This window comes from Megascapheus bottae, chromosome 8 (genome assembly GCF_031878675.1).
Source record: "Megascapheus bottae isolate mThoBot1 chromosome 8, mThoBot2.hap1, whole genome shotgun sequence".
NCBI classification, from domain to species: Eukaryota; Metazoa; Chordata; class Mammalia; order Rodentia; family Geomyidae; genus Megascapheus; species Megascapheus bottae.
Window position 1 is genome coordinate 6,525,443 of NC_143516.1, and position 22,646 is coordinate 6,548,088.

Genomic DNA, 22,646 nt, shown 5'->3' on the forward strand with positions numbered 1-22,646 from the left:
GGTTATCTCTCTAGAATAAGGTCTAGTGTTTATGCTCGGCTGGCCTGGGTCATGATCCTGGGCTTCACTACTCCAAAACTTTTTTTTTTTGCTAGCAATGACCAAGAACCACAATTCTCCCAATCTCTACCTCCTGAATAGTAGCTAGGATAGAAGGCAGGGGTCCCCATGCTTGGCAAAACTTTCCTTCTTTCCAGATGCAGGTTCTGATATTTTCCTTAGCCACAGAATTTGGAAGAGTGACATTCCCCTGCACATTTAAGCGCCACAGGGCATTAAGCAGCTGACAGCTTCTGCCAGGGTGCTAAGAATGTCTGCCAACAGGAGGAGTTTAGTCAGAACAATGGTAAAGCTCAACATGACACCATGCATTCTGTCTTCTTGACTCCAATGCAATGGTGGACAGCCATGGTCTGTCCCCAACACACAGCCAGTGGATTGAACAAGGAAATACTTGATAGGTGCCATGTCCTGCCCAGCAGTATTCTGGGCAATGTGGTGAGCAGGGCATGTCACCGTGGCTTCCTCTCTGGGGCAGGTGAAGCAGTAAAGCAGAGAATGAGTGTTTGGTAATTCACATGTGCAAATGAGCTGTTCTTGGAAGTAGATGATCAACACAGCGCTGCTGCTGTCAACAAGAGTGATTTTGATTCTGGGGTAAATATCTGGGGACAGTGGAGTGAATACTCTTGGCATCTAGTGAGTGAGGCCCACAGATGCCACTCAGCACCCCACAGTGCACAGAGCAGCCTTTACAACAGAGAACTTTCCAGCCCCAAATACGGATGGTGCTGAGGCTGAGAGGCCTTGCCCCTCAGCATGGCCACACACCCACAGGGTGGCACCATCAGGAAGAAATAATCTCTGTGCTCCCCACTCCACCCCTTACTCAGCCAGAATCTGCATTTTTCAAAGATCACCAAGTGATCTGGGTGATTTTGAAAGTTTGCGAAGCTGGGTACAGTGGGGATACATCCCTGGAACTTCAGCAACTCGGGAGGCTGAGATTTGAGGATCGAAGCTCAAAGCAAGCCACAGAAATTCCATGAGACTCTTACCTCCAATTAGCCAGCAAAAAGCCAGAAGTACAGGTGTGGCTCAGGTGACAGAGCTCCAGTCTTGAGTAAAAAAGCTAAGCAAGAGAACACTGGCCACAATTTCAAGCCCCCCTACTAGCATGTGTGTGCATGTACACACACACTACACAAACACACTCACACACAAACAAAGGAAAAATTATTATAGCTACAGTTACTAGTTACATGTAGGCTAAACTCACTAGCAAGTCAGACAATTTGTTGGAGAAACCTGTTTGTTAGCTAGCTTTCTACCCTCTTTCTTGTAAGTACCCTGACAAGCACCGCTGATGAAGGTATACTTAGCTGAAAACTCTAAAGAATAGATTCTTCATTCCTACAGCTGCTGATTTGGGGGAGGAGCAAAGAATCTGGAGTTTTATAACACCCTCTATGTATATCTGATGAATGTTGGGTTTGGGTTCACAGCAAATACTAAGCACTGTAACAGCTAAAGGTGAAGGCTGAGTCTCACTGGCAGAACTCAGGGGTGAGCTAAGAACGGGGAAATTCCAGAGGGGAAGATCTTCCTTGTATAAAGAGGTCACTTACTGAGTCCATTATGGTGAGCCTGGCCAAGAAGAAAGTCAAGTCTAATTCTTAACTTACTCATGTTTTGTTGTTATTTATGGAAGTATAATTTCTTGTCACAAGTTTATAGCATTTGCAAAGTTGTTTCACAGGGACTGGCACAACACCCTTCCTCGTTCTTTGGCCTGGCTCCGCTGGGGCACAGTTTGAAGAACATTATGGCAGATGACAGCTGTGGTATGGAGTGGGGACCAGTGTTAGGTAATACCACCCTTACTGGATTGCATTTCATTCCTCCAAGGAGAGATTTGTACATGTATATGCACTCTCATGAAGTTAATAAGATGGTGATTCATGTGGATTTTACTGTGACAATGAAGTGATAAACATCAGTGATCAAAAATAATTCCAAGGCCAGGACTCAGTGGCTCACTGCTGTAATCGTAGCTATTCAGGATGTGGATATCTGAGGATCATGTTGAGATTTGAGGTCATGAAAATCTGTAAGATACTTTTTTTTTTTTTTTTTTTTGGTTAGTCATTGGCTAGATTAGTCATGTGGCTAGAGCCACAGCTCTTCTTCCAGTCTTCTGGTGGTTAATTGGAGATAAGAGCCTCCCTGACTTTTCTGCCTGGGCTGGCTTTGAACTGCAATCCTCAGATCTCAGCCTCCTGAGTAGGCAGGATTATAGGTGTGAGACTTTTAATGCCAAGTAACCACAAAAAAAGGCAGAGTAGAGCTATAATTCAATGGTAAAGTTATAATTCAATGGTAAAGTATTAGCTGTGAGTGAAAAACAGTGCCCAGACCCTGAGTTCAAGTCTCCCTACACACACACGCACACACACACACACACACACACACACACACACACACACACACATGCTCCTTGAGTAGAAGTTCAACTATTCCTAAAAATAGGTCTGGTAGCAAAAAGCTCTGGGCTCTTATTTCCAAGTAACCACCCAAAAGCTGGAAGTTGGAGGTGTGACTCAAGTGCGAGAGCACCAGCCTTGAATGTAAAGGTCAAGTGAGAGTGCAGGACCCTGAGGTCAAGCTCTAGTTTACCAGTCCCCTCCTCCCGCCCACCCCCACCAAAAAAAACTGAGAGCATTTCTTCCATATTCTTTACTGGGCAAAAACATTTACAACTAATGTATCATGATGCCCAGATATTTGAAATGGGGATAAACAGAGCAAAGGACTTGGACGTGACTTTCACTGACAGTTGAGGAAATGTGTGGGAAACATGGTGAGCCTTTCTTCCAAGAAGGTGGCAGTGGCTCAGCTCTCCCGACAGCTAAGGGTGGCTCCTTCTTGGGCAGGCTCTTCCCACCAGAACAGGCACAGAACAGCTGCCAACACAATCCGAAGTCAGTAGCCCGTCAAACCACATAAAGACGTAAGGTTCTGGACTGAGGCTTTCGGTGCACTTCCTCAAGTGCAAAGCTTAGAGAAGAGAGTGTGAGGGGGAAGCGAACACCGTGGCTGGCTCTCAGCACATCTGCTCCAGATGACTGCCAGATAGCCAGGGGCCAGGTTGAAGCTTACTTGTCACAGAGAGCTTGTGTTGCCACTGACGCCAGAGCACATCCTGCGAGTCCCAAACACCACTGGCTCTTCTAGCCATGATTGCCAAAATGTGCAAATCGTTATTAAATATTGGTGGGAGAAAACCAACAGCCATTTATCACCAGGAAGAGCAGTCCTTAACTGCTTTACACAAGCCCTGTCATCGCACTGTGGGTGTTTGAGCCGTGATGGCTCTACCATGTGATTAGACTCAGAGGGGTTCCCTGCCATTTGTATTGGAGAAGTGGAAAGGAGTCCAGTCATCAGAGAGTGAGCAGCTGGGCCTGCAGGCCATCTTTCCAGATATTTCCTGTGCGCTCAGGCTCATCCCTTCCTCTGTGCTTGGACAGGACCGTAAAGGAGCCTCCACTCCACGCTGCTTGAACTTGGTTGTATGCCGTTATCCCCAGAGTTCACCTGGTATTTTTGAAAAATTCAGTCTCAATATTTTTTGGCTTAGCAATGACTCCCTGCAATCAGCCTGTGTGCTGTCAAGCAGAAAAATGGAATCATAAGGGGGCTGAGATGAGGCTCTTGAGCAAAAGAAATAAAATCCAAACCACAGTCGTGAGTTTTTGCTTTTTTATTTATTGCTGTGGCTGAATCCAATCTGTCTTTATTGATGGGCCATTGCCTTCCTCATAGTAGAGAATCCTCTGCCCCACAAACTTGGATTCCATTTCTGAACTATAGTTATTAGTTTTGTTTTCCTTAGACTTGGGAATGGCTGGGTGTCAGCCCTCTTGATTGGCTGGTTTTGTCACTAAATGGCCCATCTGTGGCCTCTCTGGGTGATAAATGGCTCCTACACAGTTTCCCTCTGGAAATTCAGCCTAGCTGAGGTGAAATAAGCCACAAATGGCATCGTACAAGCCTGGCGCTGTTCCTTCTGGAACCAGGGGGACACGAGTGTCCCCAAGCGCAGAGTAATTCCCAGCCTTTTCCTGAAACAGTAGCACCTCAGACAAGGAATCTAGACCTGTGCTGTCCAGGCTGGTATCTACTAGTGACATGTGAACTGTATGCAGGCAAATGCGGCTAATCTGCATCAAATTGTACAGAAGTGTAAAAATACATGCCCGATCTCAGCAGTGTACACAGAGAATGTACTACCTCAGTCATTTCAATTATCTCAATTATCTCAATGTATTATCCCAAACTACCTCAATTCTGTGACTATTGATTCAAATTATAATTCCCCAGTACCACTCACACACACACACACACACACACACACACACAGTCTAATGGTGACTTGATAGCAACAAAAGGAAACAGATGAAGCCAATTTTAGTAATATACTTAAAGCAAGACGCAATCTTGGAAACCATCAATCAAAAACAGCTGGCAGAGTGAGTGGCTCAAGTAGAAGAATACCTGTTTAGCAAGGTCAAGACTCTGAGTTCAAAACACTAGTACTGTAAAAAAAAAATCACTGTCATTTCTAGGTGCTGGTGTTTCATACCTGTAATCTATTCAGGAGGAAGACATATGAAGAATGAGATTCAAAGCTAGCCCTGGCAGAAAAGTCTGTGACTCAAGTGGGAGAATGCGAGACTTGAGTGAAAAAGCTTAGGAAGCATACCCTAGCCCTAAAGTCAATTACCAGCACACACACACACACACACACACACACACACACACACACACACTTTAATTGAAATTAACAGAAAATCACTATTTGTATGCTATTTGTTAGGGTACCGTGGGGGAAGACAGGACCCAGTAATCTGCATGGGTTTACATATCACGTGGCCACCCAGTCGCATCCTCACTCCTTTCTAGTCAATTTGACTGTCAAGGTCAAGGACTGAGTGAAGAGTGGTATAAGAATGGAACTGAGAAGACTGAAGACTGCAGATTAGGAATATATCTAGTTGTAACCCACAGCTCCCATTCTTTTTTTTTTTTTTTTATTGATACAAAATACTAGGGTCACAAATAAAAAACCACCAAAGCCCTATCCCTAAAAATAATATTTTGATTTTATGTTTTTCATCCATGTATCACCACACTGAACACTCAGGTCTGTCCTGAGTGAAAAATCCTACTCCAGCCCTGACTGCTCCGTGACTGGCCATCTGAAGGCATAAGTACTGGGTGAACCAATGCAGACCACAATCCCCACATGGCTCCAACCAGGTACCCATTCCCCACCCCCCCAGGGATGGGCTGCTCTGCCCATCCTAACCACTTCATAGAGCTCTCTCAAGGCCCAGTTCCTCCTCCGTGCTGTGACTCTTGCTGGTCCCTCTCCATCTGGCCCCATCACCACCAGGAAATTGTTCTCAGCCATCTAATTGGATGTTTGAGAGAAGTAACCTGTACATTATCTTGTTTAACTTCACAGTGACCTGACTGGAGAATGCCTAGTGTCTAGAGAAGAGGGCTAAGGCTGGAGGGCCCAGCCCCCTGCCTGGATCCCTTGCTGTGAGTGTCAGAGCCGGAGTGCAGGCCACTGCCCGCTGGCTCAGGCCCCTGCTTCTACATTGCAGGAGGGTCCATCTCTCATTCCTCTGAATTCCAGTTTCCTAACATGGGCCCAGCTCCCACCACATCCAGACCTTCCCCTTACCCCATCCTCTCACTCCCACCTCTCCATGTCTCCACTGACTAAGCTTTGTTCTTCATCTTACTTAGGGCCCATCTGGCTCATGCCTGGCTTGTTCCTTAGTGGGAGGCAGTCTTTATCTCCAGCCTTGTCCCCAGGCCAGCCGTTCCTGTCACACCCATCCCTCTGCTCACATCCTCAGCTTAACATTTGCTGGTTGAGTCTTAGGGCCAGAACCCCCACTCCCACAGATCCTGGCTTTATAGAACTTCCATGCTTTTTATGTTTCACTGCTCGCTGGACTAGGCAGTGGGTGAGAGCACAATGAAGCAGCCTGTTGCTCTGCTAGTCACTAGCTGATAAACCTTGAAGTTACTTTTCCCCTCTGCGCCTCTTTCTCTAGCTGGAAAATGGAAATCAGAGTTCCACTTGTCTCATAGGTTATTGGGAAGATTTAGTTAATATGTATAGCACTGAAAAAGTAGATGGTATACAGTAGGCACTGTGTAAAGGAACTTCTCTTCTTTTTCTAGTACTGTTTTTGAGATAGTCTTAACCACTGCTTTGGACCCTTCTACCTTTCACTAGAGATCCTTCTGCATCTGTCTTGGGAGCAGTCAGGATGGCAGGTATATGCTACCATGCCCAGCTTTGTTCTCTTTTCTGGTTCTGCCTTTTTCACTTGCTGAAATCTGGCTTATGCCACTATTACCTTGCTAGACTCACCAAAATCCTTGGTCATTGACCTTTCTCTGTGTCTGCCACCTATGCCAGCCACAGGGATCTATTGGGGTCTCCATTTGCCTGTGCAGTCACTAGTTCCTGAAGTATACCTCCTTTCCCCTTATGCCTCTCCATCTCCATGAGCAATTCACATCCTCCATCTCCTGAAATCCAGCTCTAATTTTCTGTCTCCAGAAAGTTCTCCATGATGAAGTGATGGTTAATCTTCTCTGCTCCCCTCCTAAGTTCATGTCCTATCTGCACTCCCAAACTCAGTTGACATTACAACAAGGGTCATCAGCCACGATGACTGTGTGTCCCAGGCATATCTAACAATGCCTGAAGATGACTTCATTGTCACAACCCTAGTTGTGGAGGGCAGGCCTGTCACTGAGCATCCTGCCATACACAGGACAAGCCCCATGGTGAAGAATTATCTGGCAATGAGGCAGAGGTGACAAATGCTGAACTATAATAATCGGTTCTTGTTGTAGTCCGCCTTTTTTTGATGTTCTCTATGATTTCATGTGTGCATACCAACCCCCACCCCACCCTGCACCCTCCACACCCAGCTAGAGTTGTCTGGATTCTCCTCAAGTACCTAAGGTAGTGCTACATTTAAACGTCACAACTGAGGTGATGAATGCCCAGCCAGGAATATTTTACATGTACATGCCTGGGATGTATCGTTGCAAGATTAAAACATTTTTCTATGCTAAATAAGAGAAAAAGTGGTCTCCAAGTGTGTTCCACTACAGGGCAGATTGTAGGTGGATAAGAAACCTGCCTTTATATCAAGTCCCCTAGAGGTACTGATGTGCAGGTCCTGCGGTTACACTTGGAGGATCTCAGGATTGGAGTAGTTTCTCCTTTAAGATGCTTTACTTTTATGTAGTTCTCAGGTCTGCAGGCAGAGGAAGCAACCCTGCAAAGTTGGCCAGCCACAAGGTTCATGTCTCTTTTGTAAGACATAGATGAAGTGACCCAAATGGGAAGTTCCTGGAGTCACTTCCTTAGGAACAATGCCAGGGACTAAGCCAGATGGTGTGAGCTGCTACTCTCCCATCTCATCCAAGCCTCTGAATCCAGAGAACTTTGGCAGGGAAGAATGGCACACCCAGGATATAATTGGTGATTCTGATCTATGCACTGACTTAAGAACGAATGATTGAATCAAAGGGCACGAGACTTGACGATAGACATGAGCAATAATGCTGTTTGCTTAGATATTTCAGATGCTTTCATTGCTTATAACTTCAGTATATTTAACTAACAGAAATGAAAAATAAAAGAAATCTTTTAATAGTATAGAACCTGCCATCACCAGTGTCTAATAGTAATACCCAGTAAGCACTCAATAAGTGATACGTTGAATGAGAGAATTCATGCATGAATGAAGCTCTCTTTCAAATGTAAAACAAATGGTGAACTTAAAAATCATTCTTTTTATTTTTATTTTTTTTGGCCAGTCCTGGGCTTGAGCTCAGGGCCTGAGCACTGTCCTTGGACTTTCTCAAGGCTAGAGCTCTACCACTTGAGCATCAGCACCATTTCAGGTTTTTTTCTATGTATGTGGTACCAAGGAATCGAACCTGGGTCTTCGTGCATGCTAGGCATGCACTCTACCACTAGGCCAAACTCCTGGCCCCTTAAAAATCATTCTTAACAGATGCAGGTGGCTCATGCTTATGATTATGGCTACATGAAAAGCTGAGGTCTGTGGATGGAGGTTCAAAGCCAGCACAAGCAGAAAAGTCTATAAGACTCTTATCTCCAATTACCAGCAAAATGCCAAAAGTGGAAATGTGGCTTACTTGGCAGAGTGCCAGCCAGTCTTGAATAAAAAGGCTAAGGGACAGCGCCTTGCTCCTGTGTTAATTCCTAGTACTAGTATAAAACAAAACACAACACAACAAACAACCGCTCCCAAGACATTCTTACAGTGCCCCTTTAAATGATCCAAAAGTACATAAACAAAATGGAAAACTCAAAGAGATTTTAGTTGCTATTTAGGTTCCATTCTTTACAGACTCCATTTGTGTGGTCCTGTTCGGTAACAACTGGTCACATTGGCCTATTCTATTGTGCCCTGGAAATGTGGCTGGTTCAAAATAAAATTTCTTCTAGCATGAACTATAATTAGAGTTGAAAACTCAGTACAGAAAACATCACATTACTACTTTTTATATTGAATACATACTGGAATGATACTTTGGATATTACTATATTAATAAAATATGACTAATTTCTCTCATCGTATTTTCTACATTTTATTTATTTATTTATTTTTTGCAAGTCCTGGGGCTTGAACTCAGGGCCTGAACACTGTCCTTGGGCTTTCTCAAGGCTAGCGCTCTACCACTTGAGCCACGGCACCATTCCTGGCTTTTTCTATGTATGTGGTGCTGAGGAATCAAGCCCAGGTCTTCGTGCATTTAAAGTAAGCACTCTTACCACTAAGTCAAACTCCTGACCCACGTTTTCTACATTTTAAAATAACACTATTAGAAAATACGTGCTCACACAGGGACTTGCCTTGTGTTTTGAGCAGGCCCAGGGAGGGCCATATCACATTTTGGCCTGCTCTTGCTCTATTGCTTTCTACCCATTCACTCAGTCAAGAGCCCTCAGACATCAAGTTTCCATCCCTACCGGAAAACAGATTTCTTAAAGTATACACAGTCTGGCATCCCTGTACTTGGACTTCTGTGTTCTCCAGTGAGGTTGCAAATAAATTAGCTTCCATCCACCTACAAAAGCTCCATTTTTTTCCCATAGGAAAAAACTCAAATGGTAAATCTAAATAAATGGAAAATGGAGGACGCACACACACACACACACACACACACACACACACACACATATTTATCAAACATGGTGGTGGGAAGGGCCTTGTAGGATGACCCACTGTCTTTCCAGTTCTCCCCACCTTCAGCCAACTGTCCTGTGTCTTGGTACTCTTCTGTCTCCATACTGCCTACAGCCAACCATGGACCACATAGCAGTCACTAACCTAAGAATGGGCTTTCCATAGTGATTTTTTTCTTGTCTACCTCACAGGTAGCAAGAGCAGAATAAGATGGACCTTGTTAACCTACAAGATTTCCAGGGCACAGAAAGGAAGAGACACCTCATCACCACCAAATAAAAGGCTGGTGCCAATCAACTCTATGGTGTATGGCTGTAGAGAGGGAAGAGGTTGCTGAGGCAGGAAGCTGGGCAGTGGTATGACCTGGGATTCAGAGGGTGACAATTATGGCGCAGTGTGTGACGTCACAGATGTGCAGAGGACACAGTAAGACAACATGCCGGCCCTGTCAGAGCTGTGTGCACTGAGATGCCACCACTTTACTGGCAAGTTCTCCTTCATGTCCCTAATGAGCAGGGATCCTGATAAGTCAGGTTGAGGTTAGCAGAACTGCCCCTCCCCTTTTCTTTGTCAGTCATGGGGCTTGAACTCAGGGCCTGGATATGGCCCCTGAGCTTTTTATGCTCAAGGCTGCCACTTGGAGTCACAGTACCACTTCTGGTTTTCTGGTGGTTAACTGAAGATTACAGTCTTGTGGACTCGGTCTCTTTATTCCTGAGCTGCCTCACGGGTCATCTCAGCACATGGGATTAAAAACTCCACCGCTTCTCTAGCGTCAAGTGCCACCTGCTCTGCCTGTTAGCCTTCTGCCACACCATTTCTCTGAAAAGCTGGGCTCCCCCCGCCCTTCCTCCCATGCCCGGTGTACCCCAGGGGTACAAGCAGAGCAAAAGGTTAGTGAGACTCTATCTGAAAGAATAAACCAGGTATGGTGGGTCCTATTTGTAATGCCAGACGTGTGAGTGTGAAGTAGGAAGCTTACAGTCCAAGACCAGCTCAGAAGAAAGCACAAGACCTTATCTGAAAGATAACTAAAACAAAAAGGTCCCAGGGTGTGACCCAAGTGATAGAGTGCCTGTCAATCAAATGGAAGGCCCTGAGTTCAAGCCCAAGTACCATCAATAAACAAACATGTTTGTTCACAGTGAAGTGAAAGGGCTGGGATCCAGAGTCAGTCAATTTAGCTAGACATTTCTGAGCTCAGATCCCTACAATTAGTTAAATTTTACAACCTGTGCTCTACTTAATCGGGACTGCCATATTTTCAGTTCAGCTTATGAAAGATTTGAACATTCAGGCTGCTAGCTTCCCACTGTGCAGTGCTTATGAGATTCATGGAGTCACTCTGTTGCTACCTATTAAAATATACGTATTAATAAACACCTCTTTAACTAGTGCTTTACACCCAGAGTCAGTGTCTCAGGCCTGTAGCTAATTTGCTCCACGTGGGAGCCTGTGGATTTACCTTCCTCCCCAAGTTCAGTCCACCCCTGATGCAAATCAAAAGAGTTGTCTGGACAGGCGTTATGATGGTTAAGGTAACTTTAAGCTCAGATATTCTGATTGGAGCACTGGCTGGGACCAGTGCTTCTGGAAGAGGGAGGGAGGGAGGTACAGAAAACTTGGTGCCATGGATGGATCTGGAACCTCCAGTTTCTGTAGCGTCCCTGGCTGGTGGGAGAATGTTCTCATGCTTCACACCACTGTGCCTTCTCCTTTTTTTTTTTTTGGTCGGTCATGGGGCTTGTACTTGACCTGGACACTGTCCCTGAGCCCTTCAGCTCAAGGCTATCACCCTACCCTTGAGCTAAGCCCCACTTCCCATTTTCTAGAGGTTAATTAAAGATAAGAGTCTCAGGTCCTTTTGTGCCCAGGTTGGCTTTGAACCTTGATCCTCAGATCTCAGCCTCCCGAGTAGCTAGGATTACAGGCGTGAGCCACCTTGCCGGTTCCTTTTTTTTTTTCCCCAGCCCTGGGCTAGAGCTCAGGTCTGAGCACTGTCTTTGGGTTTTTTCAAGCCTAGAGCACTACTGCTTGAGCCTCAGCACCACTTCTGGCTTTTTCTATGTATGTGGTACTGAGGAATTGAACCCAGGCCTTCATGCATGCTAGGCAAGCACCCCACCACTAGGTCAAACTCCCGGCCCCTGCTCCTCCTCCCTTTGACCAGGTTCTTCAAGCCTGAGGTTCCAGCTGTCCTATCTCTTGGCCCTCTCCTTCCTTTCCTTGCAGCCTGTCTCCCTGCTCTCTTGGGGTCGACCTTTTGATAATCCTGGTTATTATTTCATCATACTTTTTCCCTTTCATGGCCTTGTATATGAGAACTTGTTACCATTATGTAACATTTCCATTTTGAAGTAAAGTATGTCAGCATTGCTCTAGGACATCATTGATTTACCTTAAACTGTTAACGCAGTGATGGCAAGACAGTAAGATCAGAGACCATCACTTATCTGATACAAAGTGACACCTCCACTTAGGGAGGAGTTCATCAATTCTATATTTAAAAAAAAATACAGTCTGCCTCGGCACTGGTATAATCGTAACTATTTAAAAGGCTGAGATCTGAGAATCACAGTTCTAAGACAGCTCAGACAGAAAAGTTCATGAGACTTTTATCTCCAATTAGCTAGTAAAAAGCCAGAAGTAGAGGTGTGGCTCAAATGGTAGAGCACAGCCTTGAAAGAAGAAACCAAGCAAAAGTTTGGGTCCCTGAGTTCAACCACTAGCACAACAAGCACACACATAGGTTCACGTAAGTAGGTCAAATTTTGATCTCAGCTGAGAGAGACACTGAGGATGGGGGCACTGAGCAAGAACACTAGGTTATTTTTGTGGAACTGGGGCTCCAGAGTTCAGTGCAATGTGAGAAATTTGGTCCAACAGGCCTGACTGTCCCAGCTTCTCTTCCTGACATAATAAGGAGACTGCAGGCTGCCTCCATGAAGACGTCCAGAGGATGCAGAAGATAATTGCTCCAACGTCCAAAATGGGCAGATATCTCTGCATGAGGAACTGGTTTCAATTCCAGTGCCCAGTGCAGCAGTCCATGCCCTGGATGGAAATCACTCTTCCTCACAAATTTGGAAGAAAAACCAAATCTCTAGCTTCTTCCTTCCCTCAGAGCCAGATCTGTCAAAATCTTGCGGTATTTCCCCCAAATACCATAATTTTGAGTTGTGACATCTGGTTTGCAGCTCTCCTAGGCTGGGATTACAAAAATAAATAAATAAAAAGACAATCATGGATTTTGACATTCTGAGCCTCCACCCTGCACGGGAATCGGAGACTCACCGCCCACTCTTTCCTGGCATTGGAAAATACTAGATAATTCTAGAATTTCCCTCTAAATAAGGAATCTACTTTTCTCCACCCATCCTTCCTTCCTTCCTTTCAATTCCAAGGGTATGGTTTTCTTCACAGGACTTTTCCTCTCCCAGAAGCTACTTCAGACATGGCAGCTCCCCTGGCTCCCCTTGCCTGAGCTCCTCAGAAATACTCTGTAACATCTAGATACCAGTGAGATTCTCACTGGACAAAGAGCCTCGTGTCCTCAGACAGCTCCAAGAGCACTGCTGGACAGTGTAGACTGTTTCTATGGCGCCATTTTCTCTGCCCACTTGGACACAGGGATTTAGAAGCAATCCCTGTAGTCATGAGATGCTGCTGGCCTCTTCTCTGTGTCTAACCTATGAATTTAATGAGCCAGCTGGGGCAGGGTGGGGCAGAAAAATCATGGCACCATCACTGTACAGGGAGTGAGAACATAATCTAGGGGAATGGAAAGCGCTACCTGTTCAGGTGAGCACAACAGTCTTCCTCCTCCATAGAACAGGATTGTGAATATTGCCTCCAGATCATGGAGGAGCTGCTGCCTGAGCTGAGGTCCAGGAAGCTACATGAGAATCAGCCAATGACAGAGCTCAGAACTTCACCTCCCTGCTCACCATGGTCCAATAAGCCACTTACTTGAAGATGCAGGAAGAAGAAGGAGAATGCTTTGGTTCCTAGGCACGGGGAAATGCTCCAGCTGGGTCACAGACAAGGAAGTGTGCAAGAGCTTCCTAGATAGCATCCTGAGACTCAGGCAAGAGCTGGCAGAAAGCAGCAGGGAGCCGAGGATGGTACAGGCAGAGAGGAATCTCAGAGGCAGCCTGATCTGGTTCTGATGGGGCCTCTAGGGACTGGTCTAATGTTTCTGAGAGATTGAAATGCTCACTGCAGATAAAAGCTACACCGAGGCTAACGTGTGAATTTGGGATCTGAGCAGTGAGATACAAGTAAGTAATGTAGAAATGGGCCAGGAGTTTGGCCTAGTGGCAGAGTGCTTGTCTAGTGTGCACACAGACGTGGGTTCAATTGCTCGGTACCATATACATAGAAAAAAGCTGGTAATGCTGAGGCACAGTGGTAGGGCTCTAGCCTTGAGAAAAATCCAAGGACAGTGCTCAGGACCTGAGCTCAAAGGACTGGCAAAAAAAAAGTGGAAATGGACTGAAAATGTCACCATCTGAAAAGAAAACTTGTAAAAAAAAAAAAAAGTGATAAAACAGCCACTTGTGATGGCTGCTGTCATGTGTGTATTTAAGCACACATGTGCATAGTCGTGTAGATGTGTGTACATTGTCTTGGTACTGGGGTTTGAACTCCATGCCTCACTTCTCACTTGGCTTTTCCACTCAAGGCTGGCACTCTGCCACTTGAGCTATACTTGTATTTCTGTTTGCAGATGTCAGATGGCTTTTTCTGTCCAACTCAGATCTCAGCCAACTGAGTAGCTAGGATTACAGGTGTGAGCTACCAGAGCCTGGCTAATGCCTAGTATTTTGACTCAGCAAATTTGGGTTGAGGGTTTCTATCCAAATACCATGGACAACTAAAATATAGCACACAAAGTGACAGATGGTGTGGAAGATTCCATTACAGACTGATACCAGCCAGCAGATTCTTCATTAAGTGAAATGAAACCATCAAATTTTAGAGAAGTTTTATGGTAAATATTGCCAACAAAAAAAATCAACACAAAGTGAAATTAATGATGGCCAAAACAAAACCAGCAACCATAAAAGAGGCAAATCAATAAAATTCATATGATAAAATATCCGATTACCTAGAAAAATTGTCTCAATAGGAGTAATGATTCCAAAAGAAAACTAATAATGGCTACTTCCACAAAATTAAAAATAACTTGACCAAAAAACCTTACAGATTTTATGCAGCAAATAAATTACTCCAATAAAAGTAATTTTAGTAAAATAAAAATGTAAGTAGAGGAAATTGGTTAAGGTCCTTAATGAGCTTAAATATGATTCTCAGGAAGTATTTTCTTGAAGAAAAACCTATTAGTGTCATTAAGATTCCAATTAAAATGTTTCTGCTCTTACAGTTAGAACTAAGATGCCTATAGGGAAGAAACTTCAGCAAGTCCATGTGGTGAAGCAACACTTGTGTTTGCCATGGAAACCTTCCCTGGAGCGGTCTTTCCAGGATGGCACAGAACTGCTCACAGCTCAGGGCTGCCCCAAGACCAGAATGTCCCTGCATCATGTCCCCTAAAAGTCTCACCTAGAAATTATCTACAAAAACTAATTTGGGAAGTAGCAATGGGCACTGTGAGGTTACGAGTACATCTGGATCTGTGCACTGCAGGAAAACTGCAGGATGATGACAACTGAACCAAATGTGTGGGGAGGGATAGAACTGTTGGGTAGAGGAGGTAAAGGAGGAGGAAGAGGAGGAGAAAAAGAAAGACGAAAAGGAGGAAGAGAAGGAGAAGGAGGAGAGGAAAAGGAGGAGGAGGAGGAGGAGGAGGAGGAAGAGAAGAAGAGGAGGAAGGGAAAGTGGAGGAGAAGGAGGACCAAGTGAGGCAGAGGGTATGAAAGAGGAGGGAGAGGATATACTCTGTCTAGGGATAGTGGTATTCTAGTAAAGCATAGAAGGGGCAGAGAAGAGGTATTCATCCCAGAGATGCTCCCATGACACAGGTGGATTTTATTAACCCTGAGGATTGGGGACCAAACTCAGAGCTTCAAATACTAGGTACTATATACTCATGTACTACCATTGAGCTATGCTCCCCAACCCAGGCTTTCTTCCATGGACTCTATCTTCATTAGCAATGTTTTGATCTCTTGCTTGGAATTTGGGTCACTGTGCCTTGGGAAGCATTTTTTTAAACCATTTGCCAGCTGCCACCTTCTCTTGACAGCCTCAGGTGGGCAAGGGGTGGGAGGAGATGAGGCAGGGGACGAAGGGAACGGAAAGCAGAGGTAGACCTGCAGCTTTTCTCTTCTCATTACTAAGAAAGTCTGGCCCTCACTGAAAGCAAATGCTCTGGCCCTGAGAGTTCTAATACAGTAAGTATCTCATGCTATGTTTTTAACTTCCTATCAGTTCCTCATATCTGACTCTGTTTGCAGAAAGTGATGAGGCTGAGTTTTGAAATGGCAAAATTTCCAAAGAGGCCTCTAGTGACCCTGGGGTGCGTGGACTTCCCTGGAAATCTGCTGCCTCTGTTTAGCTGTAAGCTACATTACTGGGAACATTCTTTTGGAAGAAAGAAGTGCGTGGCATTTCAAGAGTCCTGGAACCGACTCAGAAACCCAGAGTCCTATTCTTCACTGCCTACGTCTCCCCAGAAGCCTGGAGCCAGAGGGCCTGGACACATCCTCAGCCATAACACCACTCCAAGTGGCCATCATAGGATATCATAAGCAAGAGATCAAAAAGTGATCATTAGAATAATCCTAACAACAAAAAGTTTCCAAAGCTCACTTTTCATTTTCCCTTTCTAATCAGGCAGCATAAAATCAAATGTGTCAAAATTTCATGGGAACATACTATTATTTTCCAAGCATGGACACAAGGATGTCTCAGGGAGTCTTTGTGCAGCCACGAGGGTTGCATGTCTACATCCCCGTCTTCAACCTTGGGGAGTTACAAGGACATTGCCCTAGCTCTGCCCTTCAATGCTGTCTTACTTCAGGTAGCTTCTTAGGAGTCCTGTGTCCAGAGACATTGAAGAGCCAATGGAGTGGGAAAATGGGAAGTCTTTAAAAAAAATAGCCAAGTGCCAGTGGCTTTTGCTTATAATCCTGAGAACTATGGGTCAAGTCAGCTAGGGAAGGAAAGTCTGTAAAACTCTTATCTCCAGTTACCTACCAAAAAGGGAAGTAGTGGCATGGCTCAAGTGGTAGAATGCTAGGCTTGAGTGAAAAAGCTCAAGGACAGAGCCTAGGTCCTGAGTTCAAGACCGAGGACCAGCAGTAAGAAAACAAGCAGAAAAGCCACTAGTTATCCAGCGTCTGCAATGCACCAGGCCCTGGCCTTTTGCTCTTGAGTCTTGACAAGGCCCTCACCAGGCGCCCCCACTGTTCTGCTTTATAGGCAGGACAGGAGCACAGGGTTGAGAAAAGTGTGACCTAGTCTAGTGCCACACAAATAGAGTCAGGGCGCAAACTCACGTGCAGGTGTCTGCCTGGCCCTCTGTTTTTCTATGCCTTCCCCAGGGCAAAGCCTGGGCTCTTGCCCCACTTAAGGATTTTCAAACTGCGTGCTGGTGTGCTGTTGCCTTGGGCGACGCATCCAGCTCTGATCCTTGAAGAAACTGGCCTGGCCTCCCTCTATCCCCAGTGGGGTGAGGATCTAGGAAGAACCTGGTGGGAGGGGGCGGGGCGACCTGGAGACCTGGGTGTTAGGTGACAGCTCTAACGCCACTGAAGACCTTCTCTGGAGCTTAGTGTCCTTCTTTGTAAAGTGGGTGCAATAATGTTATCCACTTCACCAGGTTGCTTGGATGTGAAAAGTACAATGATCACCATTGCTGGGCTTCAAAAAGTGGCGGCTCAAGTGCTGTAACATGTAGGGCTTTAAGTGATCAAGTAGCACTTCCTGTTGTAGAAATCTTAAGACTCCACCGCTATGAAAGAAACTGTCTTCTTCCTTCTCTTTTCTTCTGTCACCTCAGGAAATAAGAAGGCTGCTGAATAGCAGACAACACCACGTATACCCACTATCGATTCCCTTACTGTGTCCCTCCTAGTTTGCCAGGATGAAGGATGGGGGCAAACGCTGAGTGAAGGCCACAGTTGTTCTCAGAGCTTTGGGAACAGTAAGAACATTTCTAGCCAAGAGCCACTCTTAGCCTTGTACCTCCGGCCTTAGTGGTGGCTACAAAGGGTGGTGATGGGATGGGAGGAATGCATCTATGGAGTGATTTTCAGGCCTAAAATTATGTTCACTGCGAACCCTTACAACCCCTCCGGCATTCCTGTTAAATTCGCAGCAAAGCCAGACCATCAATAGTGCTGCACTGTTGGTGTTTTTGTTGGGTATGGGGCTTGAATGCTGGGCCTGGACGCTGTCCCTGAGCTCTTCAGTGCAAGGCTGGTGTGCTACCCCTTGAACCACAGCCCCACTTCCAGTTTGCTGGTGTTAATTGCTTGAATGCACATTTTTAACAGCAAGAAAACAAACAAATGAAACTCCCCCCACTTTTTTTTTTTGCCAGTCCTGGGCTTGAGCTCAGGGCCTGAGCACTGTCCTTGGACTTTCTCAAGGCTAGAGCTCTACCACTTGAGCCTCAGCACCACTTCTGGCTTTTTTCTATGTATGTGGGACTGAGGAATTGAACCCGGGTCTTCATGCATGCTAGGCAAGCACTCTACCACGAGGCCAAACTCCCGGCCCCCCGAAACTCCCTTTTTAATGAAGACAAGTTTGCTGGCTAAGAAATTAGAATCGGATTGAACATCATCAGGACGGATTGTTATGATCTCTTTCGGCTGAAGGCTTTCATTTGTCAGAGGAAACAACAACACTAGGTGATTTTTGTACATCCCAGGAGTATCCTGTAGTTCTGCCTCAGTAAAGGGGTTCTGGGCCGTGGCTGGATGAGCAGGATAGCAGTGTAGATGTAATCACCTCTAGTTTTCTTTTTATTTATTTATTATTTTTATTTTTTATTTTTTTGTGGGGTCATGGGGCTTAAACTCGGCCTGGGCATTGTCCCTTTGCTCTTCAGCTCAAGGCTACCACCCTACCCTTGAGCCAAGCCCCACTTCCCATTTTCTAGAGGTTAACTGGAGATAAGAGTCTCAGGTCCTTTTGTGCCTGGGATGGGTTTAAACCTTGATCATCAGATCTCAGCCTCTCGACTAACTAGGATTACAGGCGTGAGCCATTTGTTCCGTCAGGTTTTTTATTGGACATAAATGAGACTGCTATGGCGGACAGAGGGAAGAGGACAGCACGGCTCAGACCCGTCACCGCGGGGATGCCTCAGAGGGAAGACACCTGGAAACCGCTCTCTGTCGGGGCCTGCTTGGCTATGGCATAAGAAGTGACCATTTACATCACCTCCCACTTAGGTCGCTGCCTCTTCACGCTGGCCAGCGCCTGGCCCTCTTGCCTGAGGGCCTCAGCCTGTCCCCCACACTGGGCGGGCCCAGGTGGGAGGGGACACAAGCCAAGGGCTGACTCTCCGTGTTACCTATTTGCCTTTCCAGGTCGGCGGCTTCATCAGGCGTGGCGCGTGGGAGGACTCCGGGGTCACTGAAGCTGGTACGCAGCAGAGTTCCCATCACGAAGAAGAACAGAATTCCACCCACCGCGGGGATGGCAGGGGTGACCTTCACCGCCAGGAATGGGCAGCTGCCAGCAGGTGGGGGAGGCAGGGAAGGAGGGGAGAAAGAAAGGGAAGGCAATGTCAGGATCAGCAAAAGCGGACTGTATCTTTCAGCAAGCTGATTTGGAGCTGCGAAACTGATTTCCTGTAAAGATCTCCTGCATCTTAGGAATTTCTATTTGGGGATGTTTGCAGTTCTCTCTGCAGACCACTGAGCTCTCTGTCCCCAGCCATGGAGGTCTACACTCTTCCCATAGCAGACACAGGCAGAAGAATGAAGAGTCGTGCTTGCACAACTGATCTAAGATGTACACAGAGTGTATAAATATGCTCGTGCCCTTTGCATTGTAAATGTCACCCATCCGACCCCAACTATCCCTGGAATCACAGACTAGAACAAGATACCAATGAATAACTATTTTCCTACCCAGATCCAAACACTCAGGCACCTTCCATCAGCCCCCGAGAACCACATGAATTCACGTGCAAAAACGAGAGAAACGATTAACCAATATTTTGCCAAGACTTTCAGGACTTGTGGAAATGAACTTACAAGGGAGTTTGGGAAGATGTTTAAAGGGATTTCGGTGGCTAGACTAGAATAATCTCACTTTTTAAAAAAAAATTTTTTTTAAGTTTGTTTTCCAGAAAGAAATCAAGCTACTAATTGATGGACCTGGTTCAACTCTTGTTCTTTGTTCTTGTTGTTTTGTTTTTGTTTTGCCAGTCCTGGGTCTTGAACTCTATCCTTGGGCTTTTGGTTGTTGGTGGTGGTTGTGGGACTTGAACTCTGTACCTAGGTTTTGTCCCTGAGTGTGACAGCTCAGGGCTACCCCTTGAGCCACAGCACCACTCCTGGTTTTCTGGTGGTTAATTGGAGATAAGAGTCTCATCTATTTTAATGCCCAGGCTGGCTTTAAACCACAATCCTCAGATCTCAGCCTCCTCAGTAGCTAGGATGACAGGAGTGAGCCACCACACCCAGCTTATCCTTGGGCTTTCTGAAGGCTTTACCACTTAAGCCACAGCACCACTCCTGGCTTTTTCCATGCATGAGGTACTGAGGAATCAAACCTGGGTCCTTATGTATGCTAGGCAAGCACTCTACCATTAAGCCGAACTCCTGGCCCCAAATCTTGTTTTGTTTTTAAGAGACAGGAATATTCTGTTGCCGAGGCCAGTCTTCCAGTCCGGGGTGGATGTAATTCTCCTGCCTTGGACTCCCACATGACGGGGATTACAGGTGTCACACTCTTATGATGGTGACACAGTAGATCTTAGGTTTGTGTATATATTTTTGCTTTAGGTCTGGAATATAACTTGCAAAGGTGACACTCTTCGAGCTCTGGAAGTAATGAGCCAACGGGATCCCTAAGCAGTCTTGGTTACTGGCAGGGTAGCAGTTCTCTTCTGGCTACTCCACTAATGGCCAGGCTGAGGCTCAGGAGGCCTCGTCTCTTCCCCCTCCCCTTGCTCAGGTGTGACCTGTCCTAGGAAAGCGGGAGGAGGAGCAGCAGAAAGGATGCTCCAAAGCTGCCCTGGCTGCTGAAGTACTGTCCAGCATGGGGCAATGGTGATGTCGTGGGGGCCTTGTCTGGTTCCCTACTGAATCTCCTCCTGCTTCCGGCCCTCTGGGAACCCTCGGGCAGGTCTAGTGGCTCCTCTGTCAGAATATGAAGGCAATAGGCAGTGCTTTGGCCACTCCAAGTGGCAAACATTTCAGTTAATGAAAATCTTTAATGATCCCTGATAACAATGGATAGTGCCAGGCAGATTTCCAGTACTGGGTTTTTTACTTTTATTTTTTTAGCAGTACTAGGATTTGACCTCAGTACTTGCTAGATAAGTATTCCACTGCATGAGTTCCTATTCTAGCCCTTGTGTTATACTTATTTAGGAGACAAGGTCTCCTTTTTCCCCCTGAGCTGGTCCAGACCTCAGTCCTTTTATTTACACTTCCTGCCATAGCTGGATGTGAACCACTACAGCTAGCTATTGGTCAAGATATGGGCTGGTCTTGAACTACAATCCTCCTGATCTGCACCCTCTAAATATCTAGGATTACAGGCATAACCAGCAGTATCCAGCCTTAGCAGGATGTTAAGCGAAGCACTTGAACCTGCTTCGCTGGCCCGCTGCGGTTCACAGCCCTTCCAGAGCCGAGGAAAGGGAGCACATAGAAAGAGGCAGGGAAGTGACACATTCCAATAGTTCTGGAATGATGTGGCCACACACTTGGAGCCTATCGAATGTTTACGATGGACTTCCCATAAAAATGAGCACCTGCACAATCCAGGAGACTAAATGCATACTCCATCTACTCACACAGGGGCACCCTTCCATCCTCTGGCATCTGAACCCTATCCTACCTGACCTCTTTTTCACATTCTCTCCCCTGTTCTGTTTTTCCCCTTTTACACCCAGAACAATGGCCACATCAGCCTTTCCCAGGTCTTGCCCAATGCCAGCCCAGTTCCTGCTCATGTGAAGGTTCTGTGCGATGTCTTGGCTCTTCTTATACCAAAGTGAGGGCTTGTCTCTCTGGATTCCCCAGCACCCGTTCTCTTTACAGCCCCTGCTATGCCCAGCACCATACCCCCAGCCTCCCTTCCTAAGGTTGCCAGAACTGATAAATACTTGTGGAGTGACTGAATGCTGTGCCACAGACGAGGGGGAAAGCCGTGCCAGCCATGCCCTCCACCTCCACAGCACACCTGCATCTGTCTTGAGCCTCACTTCTCTCTGAGCTTGCTGGGGTCTGTGACTTTGTTTACCTGGGTGCTGAGGAGCTGCCCTCGCGGTGGCATGCTCTGCGGAGAGGGGGAGAGCAATGCTGAGTGTACCCTAGGCACATGCTCTGTCAGCACTGGGCAGCCCCTCTGCATCTGGGAGACGCAGCACCCCACCTCAGGGTTGTGCGATTAGCTAGAGGCTCGGTGGCATTTCCCTTCATCTACTAGTCTCCGTGTGCCTGCAGACGGGGCTGACTTTTCTTTGAGACCCTGGACTATCCCCTTTATAAAAGGCAGTGGGAATCTGGGCAGCATGCTCACATCCTAGCTCACATGCCCTCAGGAGACTCAGACTTGAGGATCGTAGTGTGACGCCAGCCCAGGAAGGAAAGCCCGTGAGACCCTTCTTGCCATGAAATACCAAAAAGCCAGAAGAGGAGGTGTGGCTCAAGTGCTGGAACACCAGCACCCAGGCCCCAAGTTCAAGCACACACACCAAACAAGAGCAGAACCATGCCAGTGTCATGTGTGCTCCTAATCAATGAATCTGTGCTACACAACCCCACCCTGCTGCTTCCAGAGAGGCGGGAAGCATCTGCAGTCCTTCTGGTGGGGAGATGGCAAGGGACAGACCCTTTCCACAGCTGTGATGTGACTGAAGGCCTCTAGGAGTAAAGGGGCAGACTAAGTGTCTCCAGCACCCACCCAGCAGTGCACACAGCACGTTAGCTGTGAGTAGCACAGGAAAATCTCCACCCAGCTCAGGCCCCTTGGAGAAGGGTGCTCATATACTTCTGAGCAGTGTAGTCAGGAACTCCAGTTCTAAAGGCCATCTGCAGTGAAGAAGATGCCACCCCCGAGGGCCTGGATTTCATACAAGATGATACAACTGCCAAAGGCACAACCCCTGAACAGAGTCCTATTTCTGTCTCAAGCATTGTGACCTACATACAACTCAGGGCAGTG

General features: G+C 46.4%; 1 protein-coding gene across 2 annotated transcripts in view; it reads right to left on the minus strand.

The window, feature by feature from the left end:
* Zdhhc14 (zDHHC palmitoyltransferase 14) overlaps positions 1–22,646 on the minus strand; it is a 188,154-nt gene that overhangs the window by 48,913 nt on the left and 116,595 nt on the right. For both annotated transcript variants that reach the window (XM_090337911.1, XM_090337910.1), the window contains exon 2: positions 18,814–18,974. In XM_090337911.1, the coding sequence (XP_090194037.1) occupies positions 18,814–18,974 (161 nt within the window). The remainder of the gene's footprint in view (positions 1–18,813; positions 18,975–22,646) is intronic.